This window comes from Rhinopithecus roxellana, chromosome 19 (assembly GCF_007565055.1).
Source record: "Rhinopithecus roxellana isolate Shanxi Qingling chromosome 19, ASM756505v1, whole genome shotgun sequence".
NCBI lineage: Eukaryota > Metazoa > Chordata > Mammalia > Primates > Cercopithecidae > Rhinopithecus > Rhinopithecus roxellana.
This window is the reverse complement of record NC_044567.1, coordinates 32,985,451-33,010,494: the sequence shown is the minus strand read 5'-3', so window position 1 is coordinate 33,010,494 and position 25,044 is coordinate 32,985,451. Positions and strand designations below refer to the sequence as shown.

At 45.6% G+C, this 25,044-nt stretch overlaps 1 protein-coding gene across 4 annotated transcripts in view; it reads right to left on the bottom strand.

The window, feature by feature from the left end:
• The window catches only part of CYTH1 (cytohesin 1), a 109,856-nt gene that overhangs the window by 27,417 nt on the left and 57,395 nt on the right, over positions 1 to 25,044 (bottom strand). For all 4 annotated transcript variants that reach the window (XM_030922524.1, XM_010381930.2, XM_030922523.1 and 1 more), the window contains exons 2-6: positions 8,452 to 8,534; positions 7,013 to 7,077; positions 1,638 to 1,704; positions 1,222 to 1,340; positions 789 to 869 (exon numbers count right to left, since the gene is read on the bottom strand). In XM_030922524.1, the coding sequence (XP_030778384.1) occupies positions 789 to 869; positions 1,222 to 1,340; positions 1,638 to 1,704; positions 7,013 to 7,077; positions 8,452 to 8,534 (415 nt within the window). The remainder of the gene's footprint in view (positions 1 to 788; positions 870 to 1,221; positions 1,341 to 1,637; positions 1,705 to 7,012; positions 7,078 to 8,451; positions 8,535 to 25,044) is intronic.

The window sequence follows — 25,044 nt, the reverse complement described above, 5'->3', positions numbered from 1 at the left end:
ATTTCCATCCAGCTAAATGATAGCACAAAAGATGAAGTCATTATTTACACGTACAGCAGTGAAAATACAGAATGACAGTTTCTTAAAAGGCACAAGGTAACAAATTTAATAAAAAATTAAGGTTTACTGTTTTTTTTCCAAAATGAAATGCATAACTACTTATTCCAGGGCAGGAAATTAAGGGATTTTCTTTTTTTTTTTTTTTTTTGAGACGGAGTCTCGCTCTGGAGCCCGGGCTGGAGTGCAGTGGCCGGATCTCAGCTCACTGCAAGCTCCGCCTCCCGGGTTTACGCCATTCTCCTGCCTCAGCCTCCCGAGTAACTGGGACTACAGGCGCCCGCCTCCTCGCCCGGCTAGTTTTTTTGTATTTTTTTAGTAGAGATGGGGTTTCACCGTGTTAGCCAGGATGGTCTCGATCTCCTGACCTCGTGATCCACCCGTCTCGGCCTCCCAAAGTGCTGGGATTACAGGCTTGAGCCACCGCGCCCGGCAATTAAGGGATTTTCTAAACTGAAAAATTTTAAAATTTAAGTATTCATCAATTTCTAAAATCTCAAATGTAAGACTCAAGGAAGAGTGTTACAGAATCTGCCTCCGGAACGTAACAGAACTGAATTCCCCTTGACCATCCAGTCATTTCCAGTCAGAGATCAACAGATTTCTTCCCTCCAAAATATTCAAAATCATACCCAAAGATATAATTCCAATAAAATGGCACCCAGAACAGACTCATGATCAAAGGCTGGCCTCCCACTCCTTCCAAAGCGGCTCACCTCAAGAATACTCACCGTAGTGCCTGGACGAGATTAAGATCAGTGAACTCGTGCAGCTCCACAAATGCATGAAGAACCTGGATATTAAACTCATCTCTATCGAGAAAAGACAAAAAATGGGAGAGAAAGCAGGAGTCAGACACTGACTGAGAATCTCCAGCCAGGCCATGTCTCCCACACTCCGTCCTGTGGCTGTGCAGACAGCTACTCGCGCACACTGTCAGCAAGAAGACTGGCCAGCTCTGCTGACTGGCTAAACAAGCTGGATGTCCCCATGACTCCCGGACAGACCCACCACTATTCCCCAGAAAAGCCTCCCCTCAACACCCGTGTGGCCGCAGATGCTTTAAGGCAAAACCCCTCCAAGAACTTAAAGCGTCTTTGAGTTTGTTTCTTGGTGTCATTCCTGAGCAGCCTTCCCAGCACGCGCACGTCCCCGCGGCCTTGCCTCTCCCCCAGGTAGTCTCCGATGGCCGTCTTGTTGAGCCCTTCGCCTTTGTATAAGAACTGGGCGATGTCTTCACAAGTGTTCTTCAGCAGGCCGTTCTCTATCAAGAACTGGATCCCCTAGGAAAAGACAATGAAGACGCCAATGATGCTTTGCTGGGAAACAGCTAGAAAGAAGAGGAAAGGGCACAGGAAGAAATGGGTGTGGGTGCACTGGAATATTTAATAAATAGTTGCTAGCTGACCTAACAAGCCGGAGGGTCACAGTTTAGGAACAAGGGCTTAGCGCATAACGTGTGCTCTACAGAACGGCAACATGAACTGTAACACTTGGAAAGAAACGTTTTTAGGGTCTATCTGAGCACTATAAAAAAACCCCATCTAATATGGACCACTTCCCGCTTCTTTCTCACTTACCTTTTTAGGGTCCATGTTAAACTTTTTCCTGCCCATGGCCACCTGCTTGTTCCTCTGCATGTTTTTCCTGTAAAACAACATCACAGCCATTTTAGTCCTTCAGGCCCCTGGAGAGGCTGGAAAGACCAGTATCACTTCCACATGCGCCCACTGACGTACACGGGTTTCTGAAAGATTTATGCAGGAAAGCAACAGGCATAATCTGGTGGAACTATGAAAGGCCAGCTGAACCCTGAAGCCTGAACCTGGCTCCAAGCCCATGTGCTCCTTCTACCCTGGATCAGAGGTTTTCTCTTTCTTTATTTTTTCAGACAGGGTCTCTCTCTGTCCAAAGGCTGAAGTGCAGTGGCGCTACCTCGGCTCATTGCGACCTCTGCCTCCTGGGCTCAAGTGATCCTTCCACCTCAGCCTTCCAAGTAGCTGGGACCACAGGCCCTGTTATTTTTTATTTTATTTTATTTTTTGGTGGAGACAGGGTGTCACTGTGCTGCCCAGGCTGGTCTTGAACTCTTGGGCTTAAGCGATCCGCCGGCCTCGGCCTCCCAAAGTGCTAGAATTACAGGCACGAGCCGCTGTACCCGGCCAGTTTTCTTTTTTAATATGATTTTTTAAAAAACTTTATCAGGGTATAATTTACTTATAATATTCCTACTGTAGGTACATATTTGAATTTTTAGTATACTAAGTTGTGCAACATCACCATAGTCCAGTTTTAGAACATTTTCATCCCCCCCTACAGAATTTCTCACATCTTTTTACAGTTAATCCTCACTTCTGCCTCCATCCTCAGGCAACTATTAATCTATTTTCTGTCTCCATAGATTTGCCTATTCTGGACATATCATACAAACAGAGTCATAAAATATGTGGATTTTCAGATCTGGCTTCTTTCATTAGCATAATGCTGTCAAGGTCATCGTGCTGGAGTGTGGGCCAGTACAACATGCTTTCTTGCTGCTGCGTCATCTTCCACGGTACGGATAAACCACATCTGTTTATCCATTCACCAGATGATGGACTGTTTGCAGTTTGGGACGATTATGCAGAAGGCTGCTAGCAGCATTTGTGTACAGGTCTTTGTGTGGAAACATGTTTTCATTTCCCCTGGGGAGATATCCAGGGCTGGACACTGCTGGGTCATATGGTACATCTATATTTAACTTTTTAAGAAGCTGCTAATAGGCAGTTTTCTTGACTGTATCAGAATGAAAAATGCAGATTCACAGACCATGCTTCTCACAGTCTGATCCACCAACGAGCAGCCTTGGGAGCATGTCCGACATGAAGACGCTCCGCTCGTTTATACATACGCACCACCTGGGGCCTCATCAAAACAGATTCCATGTCTGAGAAGCGGCCTGTGCTTCATGTACGTTTAACATGATCCCATGTGTGGAGTCTGAGTAGCAAGGCTCTGGACTGGCTGAGTCACTCAAAGTACAAGGGGCAGAACCTAGGAATTTGAATTTTTGAAACCTTCTGCAGTAATTCTGGTGTGCACCCAAATTTAAGAACCACTGCCATCAATGTCAATAGTAATTGTATAATCTCTGAGAGCAAAAGAGTTGCCCAGAAACAAAATCATAACATGTTATTGCCTTGAAGAACACAGGTATTCTCTAGCTAAATCCATGGAGGGAAGAACAGCTTCCTAAGTGTTTTGAGAGTTGGTGTTTTTATTGTTTTTGTTCCAGGCAGGGTCTTGCTGTGTCGCCCAGGCTGGAGTACAGTGGTGAGACTGTGGCTCACTGCAACCTTTCACTCCTGAGCTCAAGTGATCCTCAGGCCCCAGCCTCCTGAGTGAGTAGACTACAGGCCGGTGCCACCACAACTGGCTACTTCTTAAAACATTTTGTAGAGACAGGGTCTTCCTATGTAGCCCAGGCTGGTCTTAAACTCCTGGCCTCAAGCAATCTTCCCACCTTAGCCTCCCAAAATGCTGGTATTATAGGCGTGAGCCATCACATCCAGCCTGTTTTGACCTTTTGAAAGGAACACCTGAAAACTGTGAGTAGTATCAGAACTTCCAGGTGTAAGATAATCTGGGATCCCCTGTGAACAGCTGCTTTAAGAAACCAAGTCACAGGGGAAACACCATTTAATTTCAGCCAGAATTAAGGGTTATGACCAGATATCTAGAAATTCCTATTTAACTAAAATGACCATCTAATCATTTCTTTCTAAATCCAGTAAGATTACTTTGATCAGTATTTCCAAACGAATACCACAAGCAAAGGCCTGTTTCATGGTTTCCAGTGTAAGTAGCGAGGCAGCGTCGGAGGTGCCCACAGAAGCGAGGAGTGAAACTACTGGGAATACTCAACTTCCTGGGCCTCAGTCTGGTCCTTCACCAAAGGCTTTCCTGCAGCCACCAGAACGCACACTCCCAGATCTCTGCCAGCCACAATCTGTGCCACACGACTGCCCAGGACACACACCAGAGATGGCGCCCTCATTTCACTAGCTAGCCAGCTCACTTCTCCATCTGCTCCACTTGGAGCCCCTATAGCTCCAGGCCCTAGGCAGCTACCTCTCTAAGGGGCCTTCCCCAGTCTACACAGGTCTGATACCCCAGTAAGGTGTCCAAAGCAAAACAGCTGTTACTGCTACTGGATCGCCTTAGTTAACTGATGCGTATACATTTCAGAAAGTGAAATCTTGTACTACATGAGCATATTATTTTTGCTTGATTAAATAGTATTTAGGATAATTTCTACATAATGCTGGCATCAGGTCGTTGATGAGAAACATGAATTCTCTCCTGTGGGAAAGTCCAAGCAAATGTAATGCCTGCTTGAGAAACAAATCCAGGGTGAGCCTGAGTACCCGTATGGATGGATCCTCGGGGATCTGCAGAATCACTTCCCACTTGGTGCTTTCGATACTGGAAAACCATTTTAAGTTCCAGATTAAAAAACAGTAATAACCTAACAACCACTCCCTGACTCACAACTTCAGATGCAGTTCATGAATTACAAGTCTTCCCAAATTCACTGGCTGAGTACTTTGAATGCACTCACATTTCTGGTGTCTGCATTTCCTTGATGTTCTATGGTAACTGACAGAGAATTAACCAAGAGAAAAAAACAAAGCGCACAATGAATTCTGAATATGTGTGTGCGGACACCAGAATATACAGAAGGAAACATACCAAAATATGAATCCTGATTATCTCTGGGATAAGTGTTTATAAGAAATTTGTTTTTTATACTTTTTTGTGTTTTACCAATTTTCTGCAATAAAGGTATATTACCTTTATAACCAGAAAAAAAGCCATTTTTTTTACATTTTTAAGATCGAGGTAAAATTTACATTTAACAAAATGCGCACATCTTAAGTGTACAGTTCAATATGTTTTGATGAGTGCGTACACCCTTGAAGCACCACTCAGATTAACACAGAATATTCCCGTCATCCCTGTAAGTTCCCTATGGCCCTTCCTAGTCAACCCCACCCCACCCTACCCCAGCAACCACCTCGGAGGCAGCCACTGTTATGATTGCTGCCAGCACAGCTTAGTTTGTGTGTTCTAGACGCTCATGCATGGAAGCACACGGTGCCCACAGTTTCTTTTACTCATCACAATGTTTGTGAGATTTATCTGTGCTGCTGCCTGCTAGCAGTTCATTCCTTCCCACTGCTGAGTAATAGTCTATTACCTCGACCTGTTTATCCAGTCACCTGCTGGCAGGCATTCAGGCTATTTCCAGCTTTTGGTTATTTTATATAAGAATGCTATAGATATTCTAGTACAAGTCTTTGTATGGACATGTTTTCATTTCTCTTAAGTAACTAGGAGTTGAATTGCTGATGAAACTGCCAAACTTCTTTCCCAAATGGTTATACCATTTTATTCTCGCTAGCACTTGCCAACATGAGGTGCCATCCATCTTTTTAATTCTAGCCATCCTAGTGGATGTGAAATACCGTTTCATGGTGGTTTTAATTGCACCCCCTTACAACTAATGATGTTAAGCATTTTTCATGTGTCAACTATATATAAGGCTTCTTTTGTAAAGTGTCCAAGATTTTTGCCCATTTTTTTATTTGGGCTGTCTTTCTATCACATATTCTAGATACGAGTCCCTTTTCAGATATATTTGTTGCAAATATTTACTTCTAATCTGTTGCCTGTTCATTTCTTTTCATAGTTTTATCTTTTACAAAAGTAGAAGTTTTAAATTTTTATGAACTCCAACATATCCATTTCATTTAAGCTACAAGTATTTAACATGGAAAGAGGGGAAACTAATCCAAAATACCAAATGAACAATACAGAGACTGGCCGTGATGAGCTGGCCGCCTTCTGTGGAGTACTCAGCCTCACTACACCTTGATGGCACTGCCCACAGGAGTCTAAAACAACAAATCAAACAGTCCTATGAAGCCAGACAGGAAGACTTAGGCTTAGAAAAGTCCTATGAAGCCAGACAGGAAGACTTAGGCTTAGAAAAATACAGACATAGTGAATTGGAAACAGCCCATTTATTGCCTTAAGCAGTCAGAAAATGGTCTGGGAACCCCATTCGAAACTAGACTCTCAAAGTCACTAACATTTCATGTAAATAAAAGAAAAAAAAGCAAAGAGTCCTTGTCCTTTTATACTATAATTGCATTTCTACATTTTCTTCCCTTAAGCATTGGGAAGGTACAAATAAGCTTGTGATTATACTCAGACATGACTGGGCACTCCAGCCCTTAGAAATTGTATCAGCAGCATTCATTAAGCTTTTCCTTTACACAAAGGAAAAACAGACACTTTAAAATGCACACACACAGTGGACAACAGAGGGGAGTACTTCACATAAAAATTCAGGGGCAGTTTAAGGCTTTCTGGGGCCTTTGACATTCTCCAGTTCAATTTTTTTTTTTTTTTTTTTGAGACGGAGTCTCGCTCTGTCACCAGGCTGGAGTGCAGCGGTATGACCTCAGCTCACTGCAACCTCCGCTTCCCAGGTTCAAGCGATCCTCCTGCCTCAGCCTCCCAAGTAGCTGGGACTACAGGCACACACCACCATGCCCAGCTGATTTTTGTATTTGTAGTAGAGACAAGGCTTCACCATGTTGGCCAGGATGGTCTCAATCTCTTGACCTCATGATCCGCCCGCCTCGGCCTCCCAAAATGCTGGAAATACAGCTGTGAGCCACCGCGCCCAGCCTCCAGTTCAATTTTTCAACAATGGAAGAACCTCCTATGTTCAGGAGGCCTTGCGGTGAAGGATGAAAGGCAGAAATGATGGGTGTATATGTGCTTGCTAGAACTAGAAAGACACAAAGCTGACTTTTTCCTTCAATATGCCACGTAAGCGTAATTAAGGCCTGGGTGCTTAAGAAACTACAACCACGAAAGTCACCCAGCAGCAGGGCAGACTCACCTTTCCTCTGTGGATCCCAGGTTTTCAATTTCATTAGCTACTTCTGCTATCTCATCCTTCAGCCTCTGTAAAACAGACAGTCCAGAGTTAGCAGGAAAGGGAAATGCAGATCAAATTAAAACTTCTAAAATCTCACATAACTCCCTCCAACCAAAGACAAAATAAAATAAAGCAAAATGAAACAAAATACCACAAAAATGCAAAAAAGTAAATTAGAAAAATTCATCTGTTTCAGAAATATTTATTGAGTGCCTACCAAATAGTAAGCATTCCAGAAAATACCAAGGTAGAAAAGGATACAGCCTCTGACCTCAAAGAGTTTACGGCCTAGGAAAGTTTATAAGAATATATGCTATGTAAAAAAAACTGGTTGCCTCATCACAATCTTTCAGAACAAATCTGCAGCTAACTAAATACAACTGTGCCAGAAAATTCAGAGGACAAAGTCTCCTACCCGAATCCCAGGCTGCAGAGCCAGCAGTAGCTGTGCCAGGGCAACACTGCCACCAAGTGGCTGGCAAAGGGAATGTCTGATCAAATCGACTGCATCCACACCCACCCTCCTCATTCCAGCACACCCTTGGTCAGAATGGATGGGCTCTCACATGGAAGCGGGGCTTCAGTGGAGAGCTGCTCATCTTTCTCAGGATCTACCAGTGAAGCAGGAGTCAAACGATCAGGGAGAACTATCAAAATATACTTAACGCCAGAGCAAGTCAAGTCTTTCCTCATTTTGCTTCTTTGGGCAACAGGATTCCCTCCTTAACCCCACTCCTAATGTTTTACAAAGAATTCTAAAAGAATAACATTTACTGCCTTAGGGTGAAAATAATCCAACTATTGGCTTCTAGACTTATTTCCTACAAAGCTTGATAGTTACGGAAAGGAACTTGGAAAAATAGTAAAATTGCTATCACTAAGTACACCTATAGGGACCAGAAATTTGCTGTCTTTATGCTAAGTCCTTACAAGTATATAGTAGGTGTTTTCATGATCTGACAGATGAAGAAACTGAAGTTCAAGGAACCAGAACTCTCTTGTCTCAAATCATTCAGCTAGTAAGCGGCAGAGCCAGGGCCGGGGTGTGGGCCGAGCTTCGCCTGAAGCCCACGTTGTCATTGCCTCCCCTCATCCACCCTGTTCCACAAGGGCAAACACAGCAGAGAGGACTACTCAGGAGACAGGAGTCCTGCAGGGTGTCTCCAGCTCTGACAACCGACCAGCTGGGTGAACCCGGACAAGCCACTCAAGCTCTCTGACACTCCATCTCCTCAGCTGTGGAGGAGAGGTGATTACCAACACCTACACTTTGTGCAGAGCTGTAGTGAGGGCAGGTCAAAAGTGTCCTGAGGAGACACTCTGCAAAGGATACCCTTTTATACAAATGGGACTGTCACTGCGGTTCCTAGGTTGGTGAAACCACCATGCCACTCTCCTACCTGAATGTCAGCCAGCAGCTCCTGTTTTCTTCGTCGGATGTTCTCCAGTTCTTGACGCTCCTCTGCGGTCAGGTCACTGGGAACTACAAAAATGGAGGGCAGTGTTACTAAGAAAGCTTTTATCTCGCCAAAAATCAAGAAAGATCCAGAGGCCACGCAAGGAGAAAGATACCAAGAAAGAAACTAGAAGCCAGTTTCAGAAGCCAGACTGAGTGACAGAAATAGTTATGGCTCCAATCCTTATCAGATTTTCTAAAGAAAGGAAGGCCCTTAAATCACACAGAAAAGCTCTAAGAAAGGAACTCTTGGAAGGAAAAACAAGAGAGAAGAGATTACTGAAGGTTAAATTAGGTTGGCTATGAATGAAAACGGATGAATATTAGCTGAGTGCCTGGCCATTTTCATCCCTTCCAGCTAGGAGACTTCAGGCTGACATTTAATTAATCTCTCTAGGCCTCAGCTCCCTCATGGTCAAAAACAGAGCAGTACTGCCTCATTGAGTTGAGCTCCAACATGGAAAGATGTCCATGACCCCTGAGGTGGGGAGGGGAGGCAAGAGGCAAAGCAACATGTACGAACAATTTTGTGCCATCTCTGGGAGGGGTCTGGAGAAAGAGACTATGTATACACTGAGAACTAAAAGACGTCTAGAATATATACCTAAAATTAGTGCTTAACTCTGGGAACAGGGATTATGGGACTTCCTCTTTCTGCTTCATACCTTTCTTCATTGTTTGGATGTTTTACAATGTGCTCTTATCATCAGAACAAGGTTACTTAATTCCCAGATCACAGCTCTTACCACAATATCCTTCTGCAATCCTCCAATGGCTCAATCTCCCCCACCTATACAAACAGGAGATTTGGACAGACACCCTCTAAAATGACCCTTCAAGCATACTGTGGGAAGCTATGTGGACCAATGAGAAGAACAAGCATTAGAATCAAGCAAACCAGGTTCAAATCCTAGCTCCAATCTACCAAATATCAAATTAGGTCACTTCAGACAAGTTATGTAACCTATTTGGGCCACACTTCATCATCAATAAAGTGGCCCCACCATCACCCACTTGATAAGGATGATGTAGAGTAAATTAAGGTGCCTCAAACCCTGCCTGGTGCTGAGCAGTAGCTCAGCTCTTGTTCCCTCCGTGGCACAGCAAAGGGCACCCACACTCCCAAGGGTAGGGGTGGTGTGACTGTCCTTCTATCCTCAGTGGGCGCCTATGTGAGCCTGAGCTGTGCTGTACAATATGGTGGCCAGGAGCCCCAAGTGACATTAACTTGAAATGTGACCACCCAGTTTGAGATGTGCGGTATGTATAAAATATACACTGAGGCCAGGCGCGGTGGCTCACGCCTGGAATCCCAGCACTTTGGGAGGCCGAGGTGGGCGGATCACAAGGTCAGGAGATCAAGACCATCCTGGCTAACATGGTGAAACCCCGTCTCTACCAAAAATACAAAAAATTACTCGGGTGTGGTGGCGGGTGCCTGTAGTCCCAGCTACTCGGGAGGCTGAGGCAGGAGAATGGCATGAACCCGGGAGGCGGAGCTTGCAGTGAGCTGAGATCGCGCCACTGCACTTCAGCCTGGGCAACAGTGCAAGACTCTATCTCAAAAAAAAAAAAAAGAAAATATATATATACACACACACACACACACACACACACACCCCACACACACACCCACCAAACTTTCTATAAAAACAAAGGAAAATTACTTTTTAATATTGATTGCACATTGATATAACTTAATAAAATGTATTACTTTAATTGATCTCAAAGGAACTACTATGAAATAAATGTGCATCTATGGCTATTTTATATTTCTAGACAGCACAGAGTTGGAATAACATCTCTACTTGAGAGCATAGTTAGGTTACACATAACTTCCCTCTGCCCGTGGCATTAAAACTTAATCTACCACATTCAAAGAACAATTACTTTCCCCAGATATTTCATAAAAATCACAAGAAGGTAGAAGCAATAGACTACAGTGAAGCCTACAGAGTGGGTTAATTAGCTACATTAGAAAAGCCAAATTTTTCCTTTTTTTTTTAACCTAGTTTTTCCCCATCCTTCTCTAAAAAAGTGTGTTTTTTAAACATCTCAAAATCCAAAATAAGAAATGCATTTTAGTCCAGGCCTGGTGGCTCACGCCTGTAATCCCAGCACTTTGGGAGGCCAAAGCGGGCAGACTGCTTGAGCCCAGGAGTTTGAGACCAGCCTGGGCAACATGGTGAAACCCTGTCTTTACTTAAAACACACAAAAATTAGCTGGGCATGGTGGCATGCGACTATAGTTCCAGCTACTCGGAGGGGGCTGAGGTAGGATTGCTTGAGCCTGGGGTGCAGAAGTTGCGGTGAGCCAAGATGGCACCACTGCACTCCAGCCTGGGCAACAGAGCCAGACCTGGTTAAAAAGAAAAAAAAAAAAAAAAAAAAAAAATAAGAGAGAGAGAGAGAAAAGAAAGAAGAAGAAAAGAAATGCATTTTGTCTCATGACCCAATCTCCACCATACATAAAAGTATCAAAAATAATACCTCACCATGTGAAATGCATTGATATTTTCTGTTATTTCACTGTGAGCTTTATTAACAGTGGCTTAGTCCAGTAAACTGATTTTATGGCTGCGTGTGGTAGTTCACACCTGTAATCCCAACACTTTGGGAGGCTGAGGTGGGTGGATTACCTGAGGTAAGGAGTTCGAGACCAGCCTGGCCAACATGGTGAAACCCCATCTCTACCAAAAACACAAAAAATTAGCCAGGCGTGGTGGTGAACACCTGTAATCCCAGCTACTCGGGAGGCTGAGGCAGAAGAATCGCTTGAAGCCGGGAGGTGAAGGTCGCGGTGAGCCAAGATCATGCCATTGCACTCCAGTCTAGGCAACAAGAGGAAAACTGTCTCCAAAAAAATAACGATTAAAAATTTAAAAAATTGGCCGGGCGCGGTGGCTCAAGCCTGTAATCCCAGCACTTTGGGAGGCCGAGACGGGCGGATCATGAGGTCAGGAGATCGAGACCATCCTGGCTAACACGGTGAAACCCTGTCTACTAAAAAATACAAAAAACTAGCCAGGCAAGGTGGCGGGCGCCTGTAGTCCCAGCTACTTGGGAGGCTGAGGCAGGAGAATGGCATAAGCTTGCAGTGAGCTGAGATCCGGCCACTGCACTCCAGCCTGGGCGACACAGCGAGACTCCGTCTCAAAAAAAAAAAATTGTTTTTAATTATTTCATAATCAATTAGGTAATTGTATAATTACCTAATATACTGAGTCCTGTGGTTTGAAAAACACTCTTCCTTTAGAGGCTGGAAGAGACAACCACTCTCAAGATCCCAACAGACCAACTAAATCCAACTCTTGACAAGAGTGGGCTTTATATTGTGTCCCTGAGAACTCAAGGGTGATCACTCAGGTGTGTGTACTGGAGGATGGAGCCTTAAATAAGATCACCTACACACCTGCACTCCAGTCCCATTCCTGTGTCAAGATCCAGGCTTTCAGCTCAGCAATCCATCAGCATTATACGGATTCTAACTCTGCACCGCCCCCCGAAACCCACCACCCCACAAGCTTCTTCCCAGGCTGAACAGTTCTCCCAAAATTAAAAAAAAAAAAAACTATTAAAATGGCTGCTTCAGGAAAAAGCTAGACAAATAAGTGAGCTCTGGTTAAGGCAAAAGCCGTTTTTGAAAAACAACATCAACTCTACGGATACGTACACCATTCTAGAGAAAAGCATGCTTAAAGCAGTTCATTTCAATTGTTCTGTGCTTCACAGACCAGAAAAATTTCCAGTCCAAGTAGAAGACCCCTTTAAGAAATTAATTTCCTCAGGTTCTAGAAGATACATATTCATTCCAATATAACATGGTTTTGAAATTAAGGCAACATTCATTTTTTAAAAACAGCTGCTCCACAAGAGGCTCAATAATTGGGATTTGATTTTGAAGCTACAGAGCTGGCTTAACCAGATCATCAATATATCTCTACTCAATAGAAGGAAGACTAAATCCAAGGTCCATATAATGAGGCTGATGAAAAACAGGGCAATTGTATAAAAAAATTCCTCTCTCAGGACTGCTATATACCCTGAGAAGACAACTTTTATCATTCTAAACTGGAAACTCTTAATCGGTGCTTTCTTTTCAGAATCTGAGCACTCAACCTTTCTGGGTTTAATATTCACACACGACAAGTTTTCCGGAAGAACACAATCTAGCTTCTGTATTATAAATGCAAAAAGCCCTTCTAGTCCTCTGCCTTCCAAGAGATTTTAAAATAGTAAAGGAATAGGCCAGGCGTGGTGGCCCACGCTTGTAATCCGAGCACTTTAGGAGGCTGAGAAGGGTGGATCACCTGAGGTCAGGAGTTCGAGACCAGCCTGACCAACAAGGTGAAATCCCGTCTCTACTAAAAATACAAAAATTAGCTGGGCATGGTGGTGCGTACCTGTAATCCCAGCTACTTGGGAGGCTGAGGCAGAAGAATTGCTTGAACTCGGGAGGTGGAGGTTGCAGTGAGCCAAGATGGCAACACTGCACTCCAGCCTGGGCAACAGAGCAGGACTCCATCTCAAAAAAATAAAAAAATTAAAAAAAAAAAAAGTAAAGGAATAAAAAAATCCATAAACCTACAATATCAAAGAGTACATAGAGAAGGGCCATCAGAAGAGATTTCAACAAATTTCCAGAACAGAGAAAGGAAAGAAACAGTGCTAAGTGCTAATATCTTCTAGAATAAAAACTCCACAAAGGCAGGGACACTGCATGCCTTGTATACTGTTGTTTGTGGCACCCAGCACAGGGCCTAGCACACTAGGGATTTCACACACACACGCGTGCACGCGTGTGCGAACACAGCTGACTTTCTCATGAGCAGACAAGCGTGGAGCTGGTGTCTAGGGTAAAGCCTCCATACGTGGACAGCGGAGACCTAAGAGGACCCTACCCCCAAGCAGGCTCTTGCCCACTCGCCCTGAAGCCAAGCCTCTCTGCCCACAAGGCCCAGCCATGCACAGAGCTTCCGCTGAACACATCTGCTGCTTCACTCTTACACTTACAGAGATAACCACACCTACGCCAGGAGTGAGGAAGGACAAGACAGGGAACAGAAAGCTCACCCTAGAGCAAACAGAGATCATTACGGGAAAAAAGAAAGAAAGAAACAAAAACCTTTAAAAGAACAGAGGACTCTGGAAAAGGGACAATTACAGGAAAAGAACACAGCCTTGCAAATCAAACCTACTTTTGTCCCCCACATCAAAAAAGTCAACAAAGGATTAAAGATAAAGTTGGGGCATTCTTGTAGAACAAAGAGGCTTGAAAATACAAGCAAACCTGGAAATATAAGCAAAAAAATCAACTCGGTCGAATAAAAATATTTTTAAATCCCACAGAGAAATACTCATAGGAAAAATTCAGAAGTTCCAGGAATAAAGACGATCCTAAAACCTCCATGGGGGTTAAGGAGAGTGATTAATCAGACCACCCACGAGCGAAGATCTCGCTGGTGTCAGAATAAGAGTCCTCACACTAAAGACAGTGTAGTGGAGCTTTCAAAATTCTAAATGAAAATTATCTGAACCCCAAATTCTCAGTCAAGTAGGAGGGTAAAACAGACTCATTTCAGATACATAAGGATCAGAAAGTTTGCCTCCTGTGCACCCCTTCTGAAGAAGCTACTTCAGGAGCAAGATGTGGTTCAAGGAACGGGACTGACTCAGGAGCCTGAGGACAGCAAGGGCCATCACCTGTGATGGACACACAGCCATCAGACCAGGCCAGAGCAGGAAGCCAAGGGGCTGCCAGAGGAATGCCCTCACAGAGAATGAAATCAGACTCGAAACCAGAGAATGAAGGAGAAAGCAGCTGAGAACTGTGTGGTATCAACAGGCATCATTCGGTTTCCCCTCAAGAGAATAAAAAGGACTGGGAAACAGGAAAAACTAAACTACAGGAAATCACAGAAGAAATGAAACAAGCCCCTGAGTGGTGTCCTCTGGGCCATCAGGGGTGCTAGGAACAACTCCCTTTGAGTGTGCACCTGGCTCTAGGGTGGGTGGTATCTACATTCCTGTCATGGTGCTGATTGCTGGTGGTGAACTTTCAGAATCACCCTGTAGACAAAGCAGGAAAGACCAACTCGGGCTGGAGAAGGAGAAGCAAAGCTTATCTGTTTCGGAGGTGAAGGAAGAGCTGACCAGTGTTTGAGGGAAGCGACGTGGAGACAGCGGCAGGGTCCCAAATGGTCCCCACAGCTTCCTCCTACAACACTGGTGACCAGAGGCATGGACAAGGATCATGAACAAGAAACCCACACTGTAAACATGCCAGCGGTAAAAACCCAGGAGTATAATTGTGATAAACTACCGAAACTGGACAGTGACAGAGGGAAGGAAGAGAATGGTGTGAACTGCATCCTCATCCATCATAGGTGGAAGGCAGGAGATAATCTTTGATTTTGACAAAATAATCACCAATTTAAGAATTTGCAGCACCCACCAGAAGACCTAAAAGCAGAAAAAAGTGCATGAAGAGTGGTTGCTTTGGGGAGTGGGTCTGGGAATACAGAGACAGAACATAGAAGCCCCTGAATACTTGCTTTAAAATACATACACATACGTACTATGACAATTTGAAAACAAAAGACTAAAAATGTTCAACTACAGTCACTAGAAAAGATAGCCCTTCTGTGTGCTTAGAGTCAGACAGAAAACGCTTCTGGCCAATTTGTAGCTAGAATAAATAAGACATTTATCTACATTTATTTTGATCCAATCTCCTGACATTTGCCACATGACTGCTAAATTCCTTCTCCATTCCATACTTACTAACTTTAAATCATAATGCTGCTTCCCTTCTGGCTCAACAAATCATTTAAGAACTTTACTTTAAAAAGCTGATCTAGACCTCATTTTTCTAGTGGAATTTTATTCTGAGATGAGGCAAAATCTAACATTTTAATAAAAGTGTTTTCCTCTGCACAAACTTAACAATGCAACATCAAATCTTTAATTCAACCCTTCATTCTCATGCTGCCCCAGAGAGAAAAAACATCCAAAGACAAAAAGCTTGATTTCATTCAGCAGCATAAAGAATCAACACTACTGCTGGAGAGCTGGAGGTGTGACTGATTCCTACAATCTGGGCTGGTGTCTTCAGGATGCTGTGAAGGCCACAGCTGGAACAAGAAAGGTGGTGGTCAGAAATACCCATGTCTACCTCACACCCGGGAGTTTCTGCGAAAGCACCGTCCGCACCCTGGGAAACCCGTGTATTCATGCCGCTTCTCTCCTGTGTAGCCATTAGGGTTAAACTGCAAAAGAACGGCTCAGATGGGCCAGATGGCAGCACAACAAACAGCTCCTCCCTCCCCCAACTGCCACGTGCTGCAGCCATGCTTATGTGCCAGGGAGGCGCCTGAACCCCTTGCTCTTTAAAAGAACGGCCACTGGGGAGGGCAGCAGGTTGTCCCTGCCAGCAGCCTGAGCACAATGGAGACAAACCAGAGGGGGTGCTGCCCTGACACACCACCCGCTCGCTCGCCCTCCTCGCCCATCGCCAGAGGGGCACCCAGAATCCATGCCCACAAAGGTTAATCCGCAAGGTGTCCGCTGGCAGTCAGGGGGACGGTCCAGCAGCAGCCCCATCACCATTCCTTCAAGGGTTCCAATTTAATGAAGGGGATTAAAGTGACAAAAACAACAAGGCGCTATTGTGCTTGGCTGTGAATAGGAAAGCCACACAAGGGAAGCTTTCATTTATTTATTTATTTAAATGTTGCTTTGCAGATTTTAACAGTCGGCAGAAACCCAGAGCTGAAATGGGTTCCAGCCAGCGCATACAAAGGAGGACTGTCTTAAAGGGACAGAGCCCTCTTTCCAAGCCAGAGGACGATACATGAGCACATGGCGGGCTTTAGTCTAAAACCCTGCAACTCGTGCTCCACCGGCCACAGGCAGATGCCTGGGGATACGCCACGAAGTTCCATGGAAAACGCAGCTCTCTGACAGCAAGTTCTGCTTGGCAGACACATAGCAGCTGCCAGGACCACACTGTCCTAAATCCCCGTGGGTACCGTCAAATGAACGTGTCCAAGGCATGCTTTAGGACCGAGACATCTCTCTTTGAGGTCATCCAGCTACCACCAGATACCTCTGCCTAGTTTTAAAATACTTCACTTGCCTTATTTTTTTCCACCATAATTATTAACCACCATCCTTCTTATACCCTCTGCCTTTCAATGGATAAAAAGGTCCATATCTGAACCAACAATGCAGGGAAACATTTTATAAAGTAATTAAGCAGTGAGCCCTCATTTGCAGAGAAGGTAACTATACAAAAGATAACTACCTTAGTCAGAGCTGCCCCCAGGCCAAGGAGGTCATTGCCATTTCCCTTTCATCCCCTCCAGCTGGCCTGCTGCCAACAGGTGCCCTCCTGCTAATCACGGCCACATCACTTTACAGGCCTGGAAGTTTCATAAACACCGAACACACACACACACACACACACACACTCTCCCCACCCCGACTCTGTTAACCTTAAGCTCTGCCTAAAACAGCAGCAGCAGTAGTGAAATAAAAGCACCCAGCTTTTCTACAGCCTCAACAGAAACTGCCACCTGCTCAGAGGAGAACAACTGGCTATTTACAAACCAGGCTTTGGGATCAAAAGCGCACATCTGGGAAACCACCTTGTTCCTCCAACCTCCAAAGATACAGTGATCACAGTGTGAGGGGTAAGAAACTCCAAATGTCCTGAGCACTGGTTCCAGTATTCAGCACTTACTCGCCACATACCTGTGTCAATCCTACCAGTTAGACCCAAAACAAAACAGCGCGTTCACCTCCCTCTGCACTACCCTATGGGTGTAAGTCATTTTGTCTCCCAGAAAATTCCAGTGACTTATAATTTGAAAAACTTCAAAATACTGGAAAGAACTCAGGCTTTGGAGACATACCAGTGTTCAACAAACTGCTAATCTCTTTGGGCCTCGGTTTTGTCCATCTGTAAAATGGCACTGCAGTTAACACAGTTGTGCTACTGTTAGCATTGCTGTTAGGAATGCGTGATGGAAAAGATAAAACAGCGACCACAAGTTGGTGCCCAACAAATGCTAAATGTCTTTCTTTTATCTGTATACCCAATTAATCTTCCTCTTTCGCTTCTTTCTAACAATGTCATCCTTGACTCATTCAGCCTACACTTACTGCTTGCCTACTAGGTGGAAGGCAGCGGGGGCACAACACTGAAGAGACAGATCTGGTGCCTTCCAGCAGGAGCAGTAGTCCCTGGAAGCATCCACTGAGAAGGTGATGACTTCAGGTGTGCGTGTTAACGAGGGCTCATGCACAAGGCTGTAGGAATTCACAGCATGGGTGCCTCACCCAACTTCTGGGACGGATCTGCGGACTGCCACTCTATGGGTAGTGGCCTTGGGTCCTAAACCTAGCTTGGGGCCACACTCACCAGGTGGATGACCCTGGGCAAGTTACTTCGGCTATCTGTGCCTCCAAGCAAACGGCAAGCTAAGAGGTTGCTTCCAGAGCAGGATACTGTTTAAAATAACTACAGCTTTTATATCACATGGGGACACACAAATAACCCACAATAATACAAAATCTGGTAAGTTAAAAACTATAGGGTAAGAAGGTAGTGCTGTGAGGCATGGCTAACAACTGCAGGTAAGACAGCAAACAAGAAAAACAACAGTCGAGCAGTCAAAGATAAAGTTCTTACAGATCATTACTACAAGTGGAGAAAGGGTTGGTTTAGGGGAATTTTTTTCCCCTCACTGAGAAAAGCAATTTTCAACTTTCACAAACCTCCATGCTGACATTACAAATACGTGGGGTCAGATCTTTAAAGTAGGGATAAGAATGCAACCAAAATTCAGTGTATCTTTCAGGTAAAATGTAACAGAAGAGGGATGTAACAGCTGTAATGATACTAGGGTTTTACTGGAAGCCTGAAATTTTGAGACAGTCCTCAGGATAACTGTTAGAATCAGGGGATGAAGAAAGATGGATGCAGCAAAGGGGAGTGACTAGAGCAGGAGGCCCAGGTGACACTTTCTGCCAATAATACACTGAAGAGTTCACACCTTCACACAGTCTATCTACTTTGGGAAACCAATTAAGTTTCCCACCCACTGAGTCAGAAACACAGAAACACTTTTCAAACTTAGTACCTTAAAAAGGAAGGAAATTCTAATGTATGCTACAACATGGATGAACCTGGAGGACATTAAGCCAGTCACAAAAGGGCAAATACTGAAGGATTCCACTGATAAGAGGCCCCCTGGAGTAGTCAAACTACCATAGAGACAGACAGTGGGATGGATACTGCCAGGGGCTGGGGAGAAGGGGAATGGGAGAGTGAGGGTTTAAGGCTGGGTTCCAGTTTTGCATGATGATAAATTTCTAGAGATTGGGTTGCACAATAATGTGAACGTATGAATGTACTACTGAACTTAACATGCTGAAGATGGTACATTTTTTGTTATATGTATTTTACCACCATCAAAAATAAAGGCCTGGCATGGTGGCTCATGCCTATAATACCCCTAGCAGTTTGATTTTTTTTTTTTTTTTTTTTTTTGAGATGGAGTCTTGCTCTGTCATCCAGGCTGGAGTGCACTGGCGTGATCTCAGCTCACTGCAACCTCCGCCTCCCAGGTTTATACAATTTTCTTGCCTCAGCCTCCCCAGTAGCTGGGACTATAGGTCCCCGTCACCACACCCAGCTAATTTTTGTATTTTTAGTAGAGACGTGGTTTCATCATGTTGGTCAGGCTGGTCTCAAACTCCTGACCTCAGGTGATCAACCTGCCTCAGCCTCCCAGAGTGCTGGAATTACAGACGTGAGCCATTGTGCCTGGCCATCCCCAGCACTTTGAGAGGCTGAGGGAGGGACATGGCTTGAGCTCAGGAGTTTGAGACCAGGTGACATGGCAAAACCCCGTCTCTACAAAAAATACAAAAGTTAGCCAGGTATGGTGGCACGCACTTGTAGTCCCAGCTACTTAGGAGGCTGAGGTGCAAGGATCGCATAAGCCCTGGAATGTGGAGGTTGCAGTGAGCCCAGATTGCACCACTGCATCCAGCCTGGGTGACGGAGTAAGACCCTCTCTCAAAAAAATAAAAATATAAAATAAACAAAAATTTCACAGCAATATTCTAACTTCCCTGTCTGCTTACCTTAGTCCCTTTCCCAAGAAACTATGATTTGACTTTTGTGTAGTGCATTTTAAAATAAACATCTCACCATCAACTTGCAGCCTAAGAGATTTTTAAAAGAATTTACAGCTGGGCGTGGTGGCTCACACCTGGAATCCTAGCACCGTGGGAGGCCAAGGCAGCTGGATCACTTGAGGCTGCAGGAGTTCGAGACCAGCCTGGCCAACACGGTGACACCCTGTCTCTACTAAAAATACAAAAATTAGCCAGCATGGTGGCATGCACCTGTAGTTCCAGCTACTCGGGAGGCTGGGGCAGGAAAATCGCTTGACTTTGGGAGGTGGAGGCTGCAGTGAGCCGAGATCGTGCCACTGAACTCCAGCTCGGGTGACAGAGCAAAACACCGTCTCAAAAAAAATAAATAAAAATAAAATTTATACACGCTACCCAGGACCAAACAAAGTTAAATTATCAAGCAGCTAGCAGAAATGTATTCAACATAAAGGCAGAGGTGCCTTCCAGCAAATTGCCGATATGAGTATTTAGACTATTCTAATTTAAATTCCTTTCATGCAAAAACTACCCAGTTTCCCCACTAAGTCTATTAAAGATTTTTAAAGGCCAGGCGTGGTGGCTCATGCCTGTAATCCCAGCACTTTGGGAGGCTGAGGCGGGTGGATCACGAGGTCAGGAGATCGAGACCATCCTGACTAACACAGTGAAACCCTGTCTCTAACTAAAAATATAAAAAGTTAGTCAGGCGTGGTGGCGGCACCTGTAATCCCCAGCTACTTGGGAGGCTGAGGCAGGAGAACGATGTGAACCCGGGAGGTGAAGGCTGCAGTGAGCCGAGATCATGCCACTGCACTCCAGCCTGGGCGACAGAGCAAGACTCCATCTCAAAAAAAAAAAAAAAAAAAAGATTTTTATTACCACATTCTGCATTTTTAGGGAAGACTCATTCAGTCCTATTCTCAGTCTTGGAGACATCTCGCCTAACAGCTCCCCACGTTCAGAGGAGATGCTGCCTGGGCTTTTACTTATTGCTTTGTGACCTGGAGCAAACAATGACCTCTTCCAGCCTCAGTTTCCTCACTTATGTAATAAGAATGTCCTTCTCAACTACCTTATAAAAGGAAGGTATTGGCTGGGTGCAGTGGCTCACACCTGTAATCCCAGCACTTTGGGAGGCCGAGGCTGGTGGATCACTTGAGGTAAGGAGTTCGAGACCAGCCTGACCAACATGTTTCAACTCGGTCTCTACTTAAAAAAGACAAAATTAGCCGGGAGTGGTGGCACACACCTGTTATCCCAGCTACTTGGGAGGCTGAGGCAGGAGAATCGCTTGAACCTGGAAGGCAGAGGTTACAGTGAGACGAGATTGCGCCATTGCACTCCAGCCTGGGCAACAAAAGCAAAACTCCATCTCAAAAACCAAAAAAGTTATCAAAAAATTTAATTTAATAAATCCTAGAACTCAAAGACTTAGTTTGCATTTCAAGGTAGTAACAGAACCTAAGTGACAAAATTTTATCCTAAGAATTTGGTTTAGAAAAATAAAGTTAACATCCGCTTTCAATAAAAGATAAAAACTAGAAAACAACCATTTTAAGAAACTTAACCTTTTCTAAAAGCTCACAGTGACAACATCTGATATAGCTGGGGTTTCCCAGCAGCTTCTTTCTGGCACTCCACTGCTGTTTCAAAAGGATCCCAGGGACTGCACGCAGAGCTCCACAAGGAAGAACCATTTTCTACCCCTAGCCTCCTTGAGCCAAGCAGCATGCTCCTTCACTCCCCAGGGAAAGCCTGGAGTTCCCTCTTCCTCCAAAGAAGCCAAATCAGCTTGCTCGCCCGTCCTCCCAAGGGGACAGGCTCCTGTTCCCTGGGCGATGCTGCCACTCCCCGTGCCTGCCAGCTGCAACCACTGTCAGCTTGCACAGCTGGGCCACCACACCCCTTCCGTGTCCAAAATAGAGGCTTAGCGGCTTGAAAGTCAATTCTCTCTCACTTTACCCTCAGTGCCTAAAATCTATTTGTTTGCTAGCCCTTTGTAATGCTCTGGATTTTTCTGTACATTGAAATATTCTCCCTCAGTCTGACAGCTGGAAAGGACCCCTAGCATTAAATGCGATGTACAATTCCAACTCCTTTTCTATGTGTATCGATGGGAAGAGGGCTACTCGTGCCCAGGAAAGGTTCCCAAGTCCTTAATGAGTAAAATAGGAACTCCATGGGCGGCAGGCATAGAGGGGAGATCACCCTGAATCTGTCCCTCTGCTTTCTGCCCCCCTATTTCAAACCTCATGGAAGCTGGACCAAGGAAATTGGCTACTGGCGTGTTTCTAAGTCTCAGGCCTAGAAGAAACTACACTGAATGCCTGGATACCTATCCAAAGGTGTAGTGGAAAAACCCTCAGAGAAGAGCACAGAATGCAGACCCAAAGGACAGACATGCAGAGAGACGGCCACGCACACATCAGCTCCTACTGCTGGCTGCTGGGTGGGAGAGGCAGGCAGGCAGCAACGCATAATGGGGAATCTGCTGACGGGGCTCCACACGCCATCCACCAGCCTCTTACCCACGGTGAGTCCCCTCTCCTGCGGCCCCAGTGTCCTGGCCAGCCCTGGGCAGCAACATCAAAGCCTCGGCAGGTCACAGCTCTCCGCGTCAGAGGCCATAGTGGCTCCGTGCAGCGACCCCAGAGTCCCAGGCTGCCGGGAGCTCCCACAGCTGTAGGTGCAGGGAGAACCGGAGCAAGGACAGCATGTGTGCGCGAGCACAGCAGGGGCAGAGAAGAAGGTTTCCAGAGAAAACAAAAGCTGAGAGCACCGGCCCTGCAGGTGGAAAGACGCCGGGCCCAGTGGGGAAGGCTGGCGCGGAGCGCAGAGATGGAGGCGCAGAGCTGCAGCCCTAGCTGACGCTCCGAGAGTGTGCTGCTCCACTCCTCCAGGCTCATTTCCATGAATGCAGTCACAGCCAGCCCCTCCTACTATCCCCCATTCCCGGCCTCCCGGGGGGAGGGGAGGCACCGCCAGCATTTGCACACAGGCTGCACTTGCTTTCCTCTCTCCCTCAGAAGCAAAAGCCCGATGCTGCTTTCACTGCAAGAATGCCAGCCTTACTCCAGATGCCCTCTCCTTATTGCATGGATAAACAAGAGACTGGATTAGGGGGTGGATGTTCTGTCACCCTAAAGGCACCAGCCTAGTCCTTCCCACTGCCCCGCATCAGGTCAGCAGGCACAGTGGCACTGACCAGACTGCTCCAGCACCATCCTGGAGGGGCTTCAGGAGGAGTATCCTTTGCTCCCTTCCTCCAGGGATCCCATGCCCTCCACTTCCACGAGGGACACTCCAGCCTTTTTACCAAGAAGGACTCGCCTCCTACCCAGTACACTTGCAGGCACCAATGGTTCTTTCTTCACCAGAGGCTGCTGCATCGCCTTTGAGGACACTTGCCTAATATCGGGTTGGAATATTAGGCAAGTGAAACTTGGGGATGATAATACAAGATGGCTGGTGACAAGAAATATGGCTACAGCCTGAGGGTAGCAGCTCTCAAACCTCAGAGGGCATGAGAATCACCAAGGGCACTTGTTAAACATGTAGATTTGGGACCCCAGTCCCAAAACCATGAACTCCAGAGACCCAGGCCCCTAAATGATACAGAATACAAGGTTACTGCAGACCACACACAGCCATACAGCTTTTGACTAAGAAGGGAGCAAGTATTTTTTAAACAACTCTAAAATAACCAAGGAGAGAAAGTAAAAGGGAAATCACTGTGCTAGAGCGGGCTTCTTCAGTCTGGGCATTACTGGCATAGGAAGCAGGTCACTCTTTGTGGCAGGGCTTCCCTGTGCATTGCAGGGTGCTTAGCTGTGTCCCTGGCCTCTACCCACTAGGTGCCAGCAGCACCCCCATCCTGCTTCCCCACAACCAGGTGTGACAACCAAAAAGGTCTCCAGGCACTGCTGAATGTCCCCCGTGGGGCAAAACTGAACTGGTTAAGAACCACTGCTCTAGATAAACAATGGAAGAGGGGGTGGGAATCCTAAAAACACTCCCATACCCTCCCTCCTTTCCAGTCTCCTGCCATTAGGAAATCACCTTGGAAGGCACCCACCCCTCCGCAAGCCCTGCCTCCACTGCCATGCCATGGGGGTTGGGCTGGCTGGGGAATGCGGACAGACGTCCTCATCACCAGGCAGTGCCACCAGGCCTGACCCAAATACCCTGGCTCTGCGTTGCAGCCTGTCTTTTAAGAAACAGCCATAGTGTGGACAATTTCCTTTTAGCATCAAGAGAGTAGTACTCATTTAAAACAATCATACTAAGTTCATGAAAAACAAATTCTAAAATTCTCCGTTCTACAAAATGTAGATTGAGAGTCCCAGTGCAACACGTCCCTGGGCCCCTGTCTTCCTCCTGCTCGCTGTCTAGTAAGCCATCCCACCTCTCCTCCTGGTCTGAGGAAGACTCCACTTTCCCTGGATCCACCAGAGTGCTCAGTTATGTCTCTTTGCTTCTTTCTTCTTGTTCAGAAGCTCATCCTTGCCATCCATCGAGTCTTACCTCCTACAGGGAGAACTCCGATTCCTCCAGCCATGCTCCCTGCTCAGTTCACACGTATTAACCATCACCTGATGACCTTCTTTATCACTTGGTAAATAACCAGGTGATAAATTACATGACACAAACACACTCAGAGAAGACAGCCTGGACTATCCACGCTGGTTATCTACCACCATGTTTCCCAGGGATTTCACATGTATGTGGAATTAAGCTCTTGCTTTTCAGTAATATCTTGTACTGTAAATATTCTCATAGCACTTTTCATAGTCCTAAGGGCTGTCTTATTTTGAGGTGACATCACTGGTTTTTACACAGATACACATACACACATACACACATACACACTCTCTTCGGGGACTGAAAGAGCCCAGCAGGTGAGTTCTGACCCGTCACTCTCTACAGAAGGCTCAGTCATCATGTGCCAGGCTCACTATGGCTCTCCCTTTAACACGGCCAGCTTCCACTACACCGACAGAGTGGATCACAGCCGGGGTTTACCTGCAGTGTGTGAACCTAGGCAAAGGCTTTAGCTTGACCTAGGCCAGAGACTGCAGGTGGCAAAAACCTGCACTTTCAGTTAATTCTAGGCACAGACAACATGAGAAAAGGATGTCAGCCGACAAAGAAGTTACAAAAAAAGCTGCAACCAAGAAGTCTGCAGTGTGGCCCTCCTCATATCTGAAGAAAACAGATGCCACAATATATATTCTGCACAATCCAGCTTATGAAACCACAGCCATCAGAGAGAATCACAGGAAACGACTGGCCACAGCAGGAATCTCAGGAATCCCAACAGAGAAAATGAACGCTTTAAAAAATAATTTCT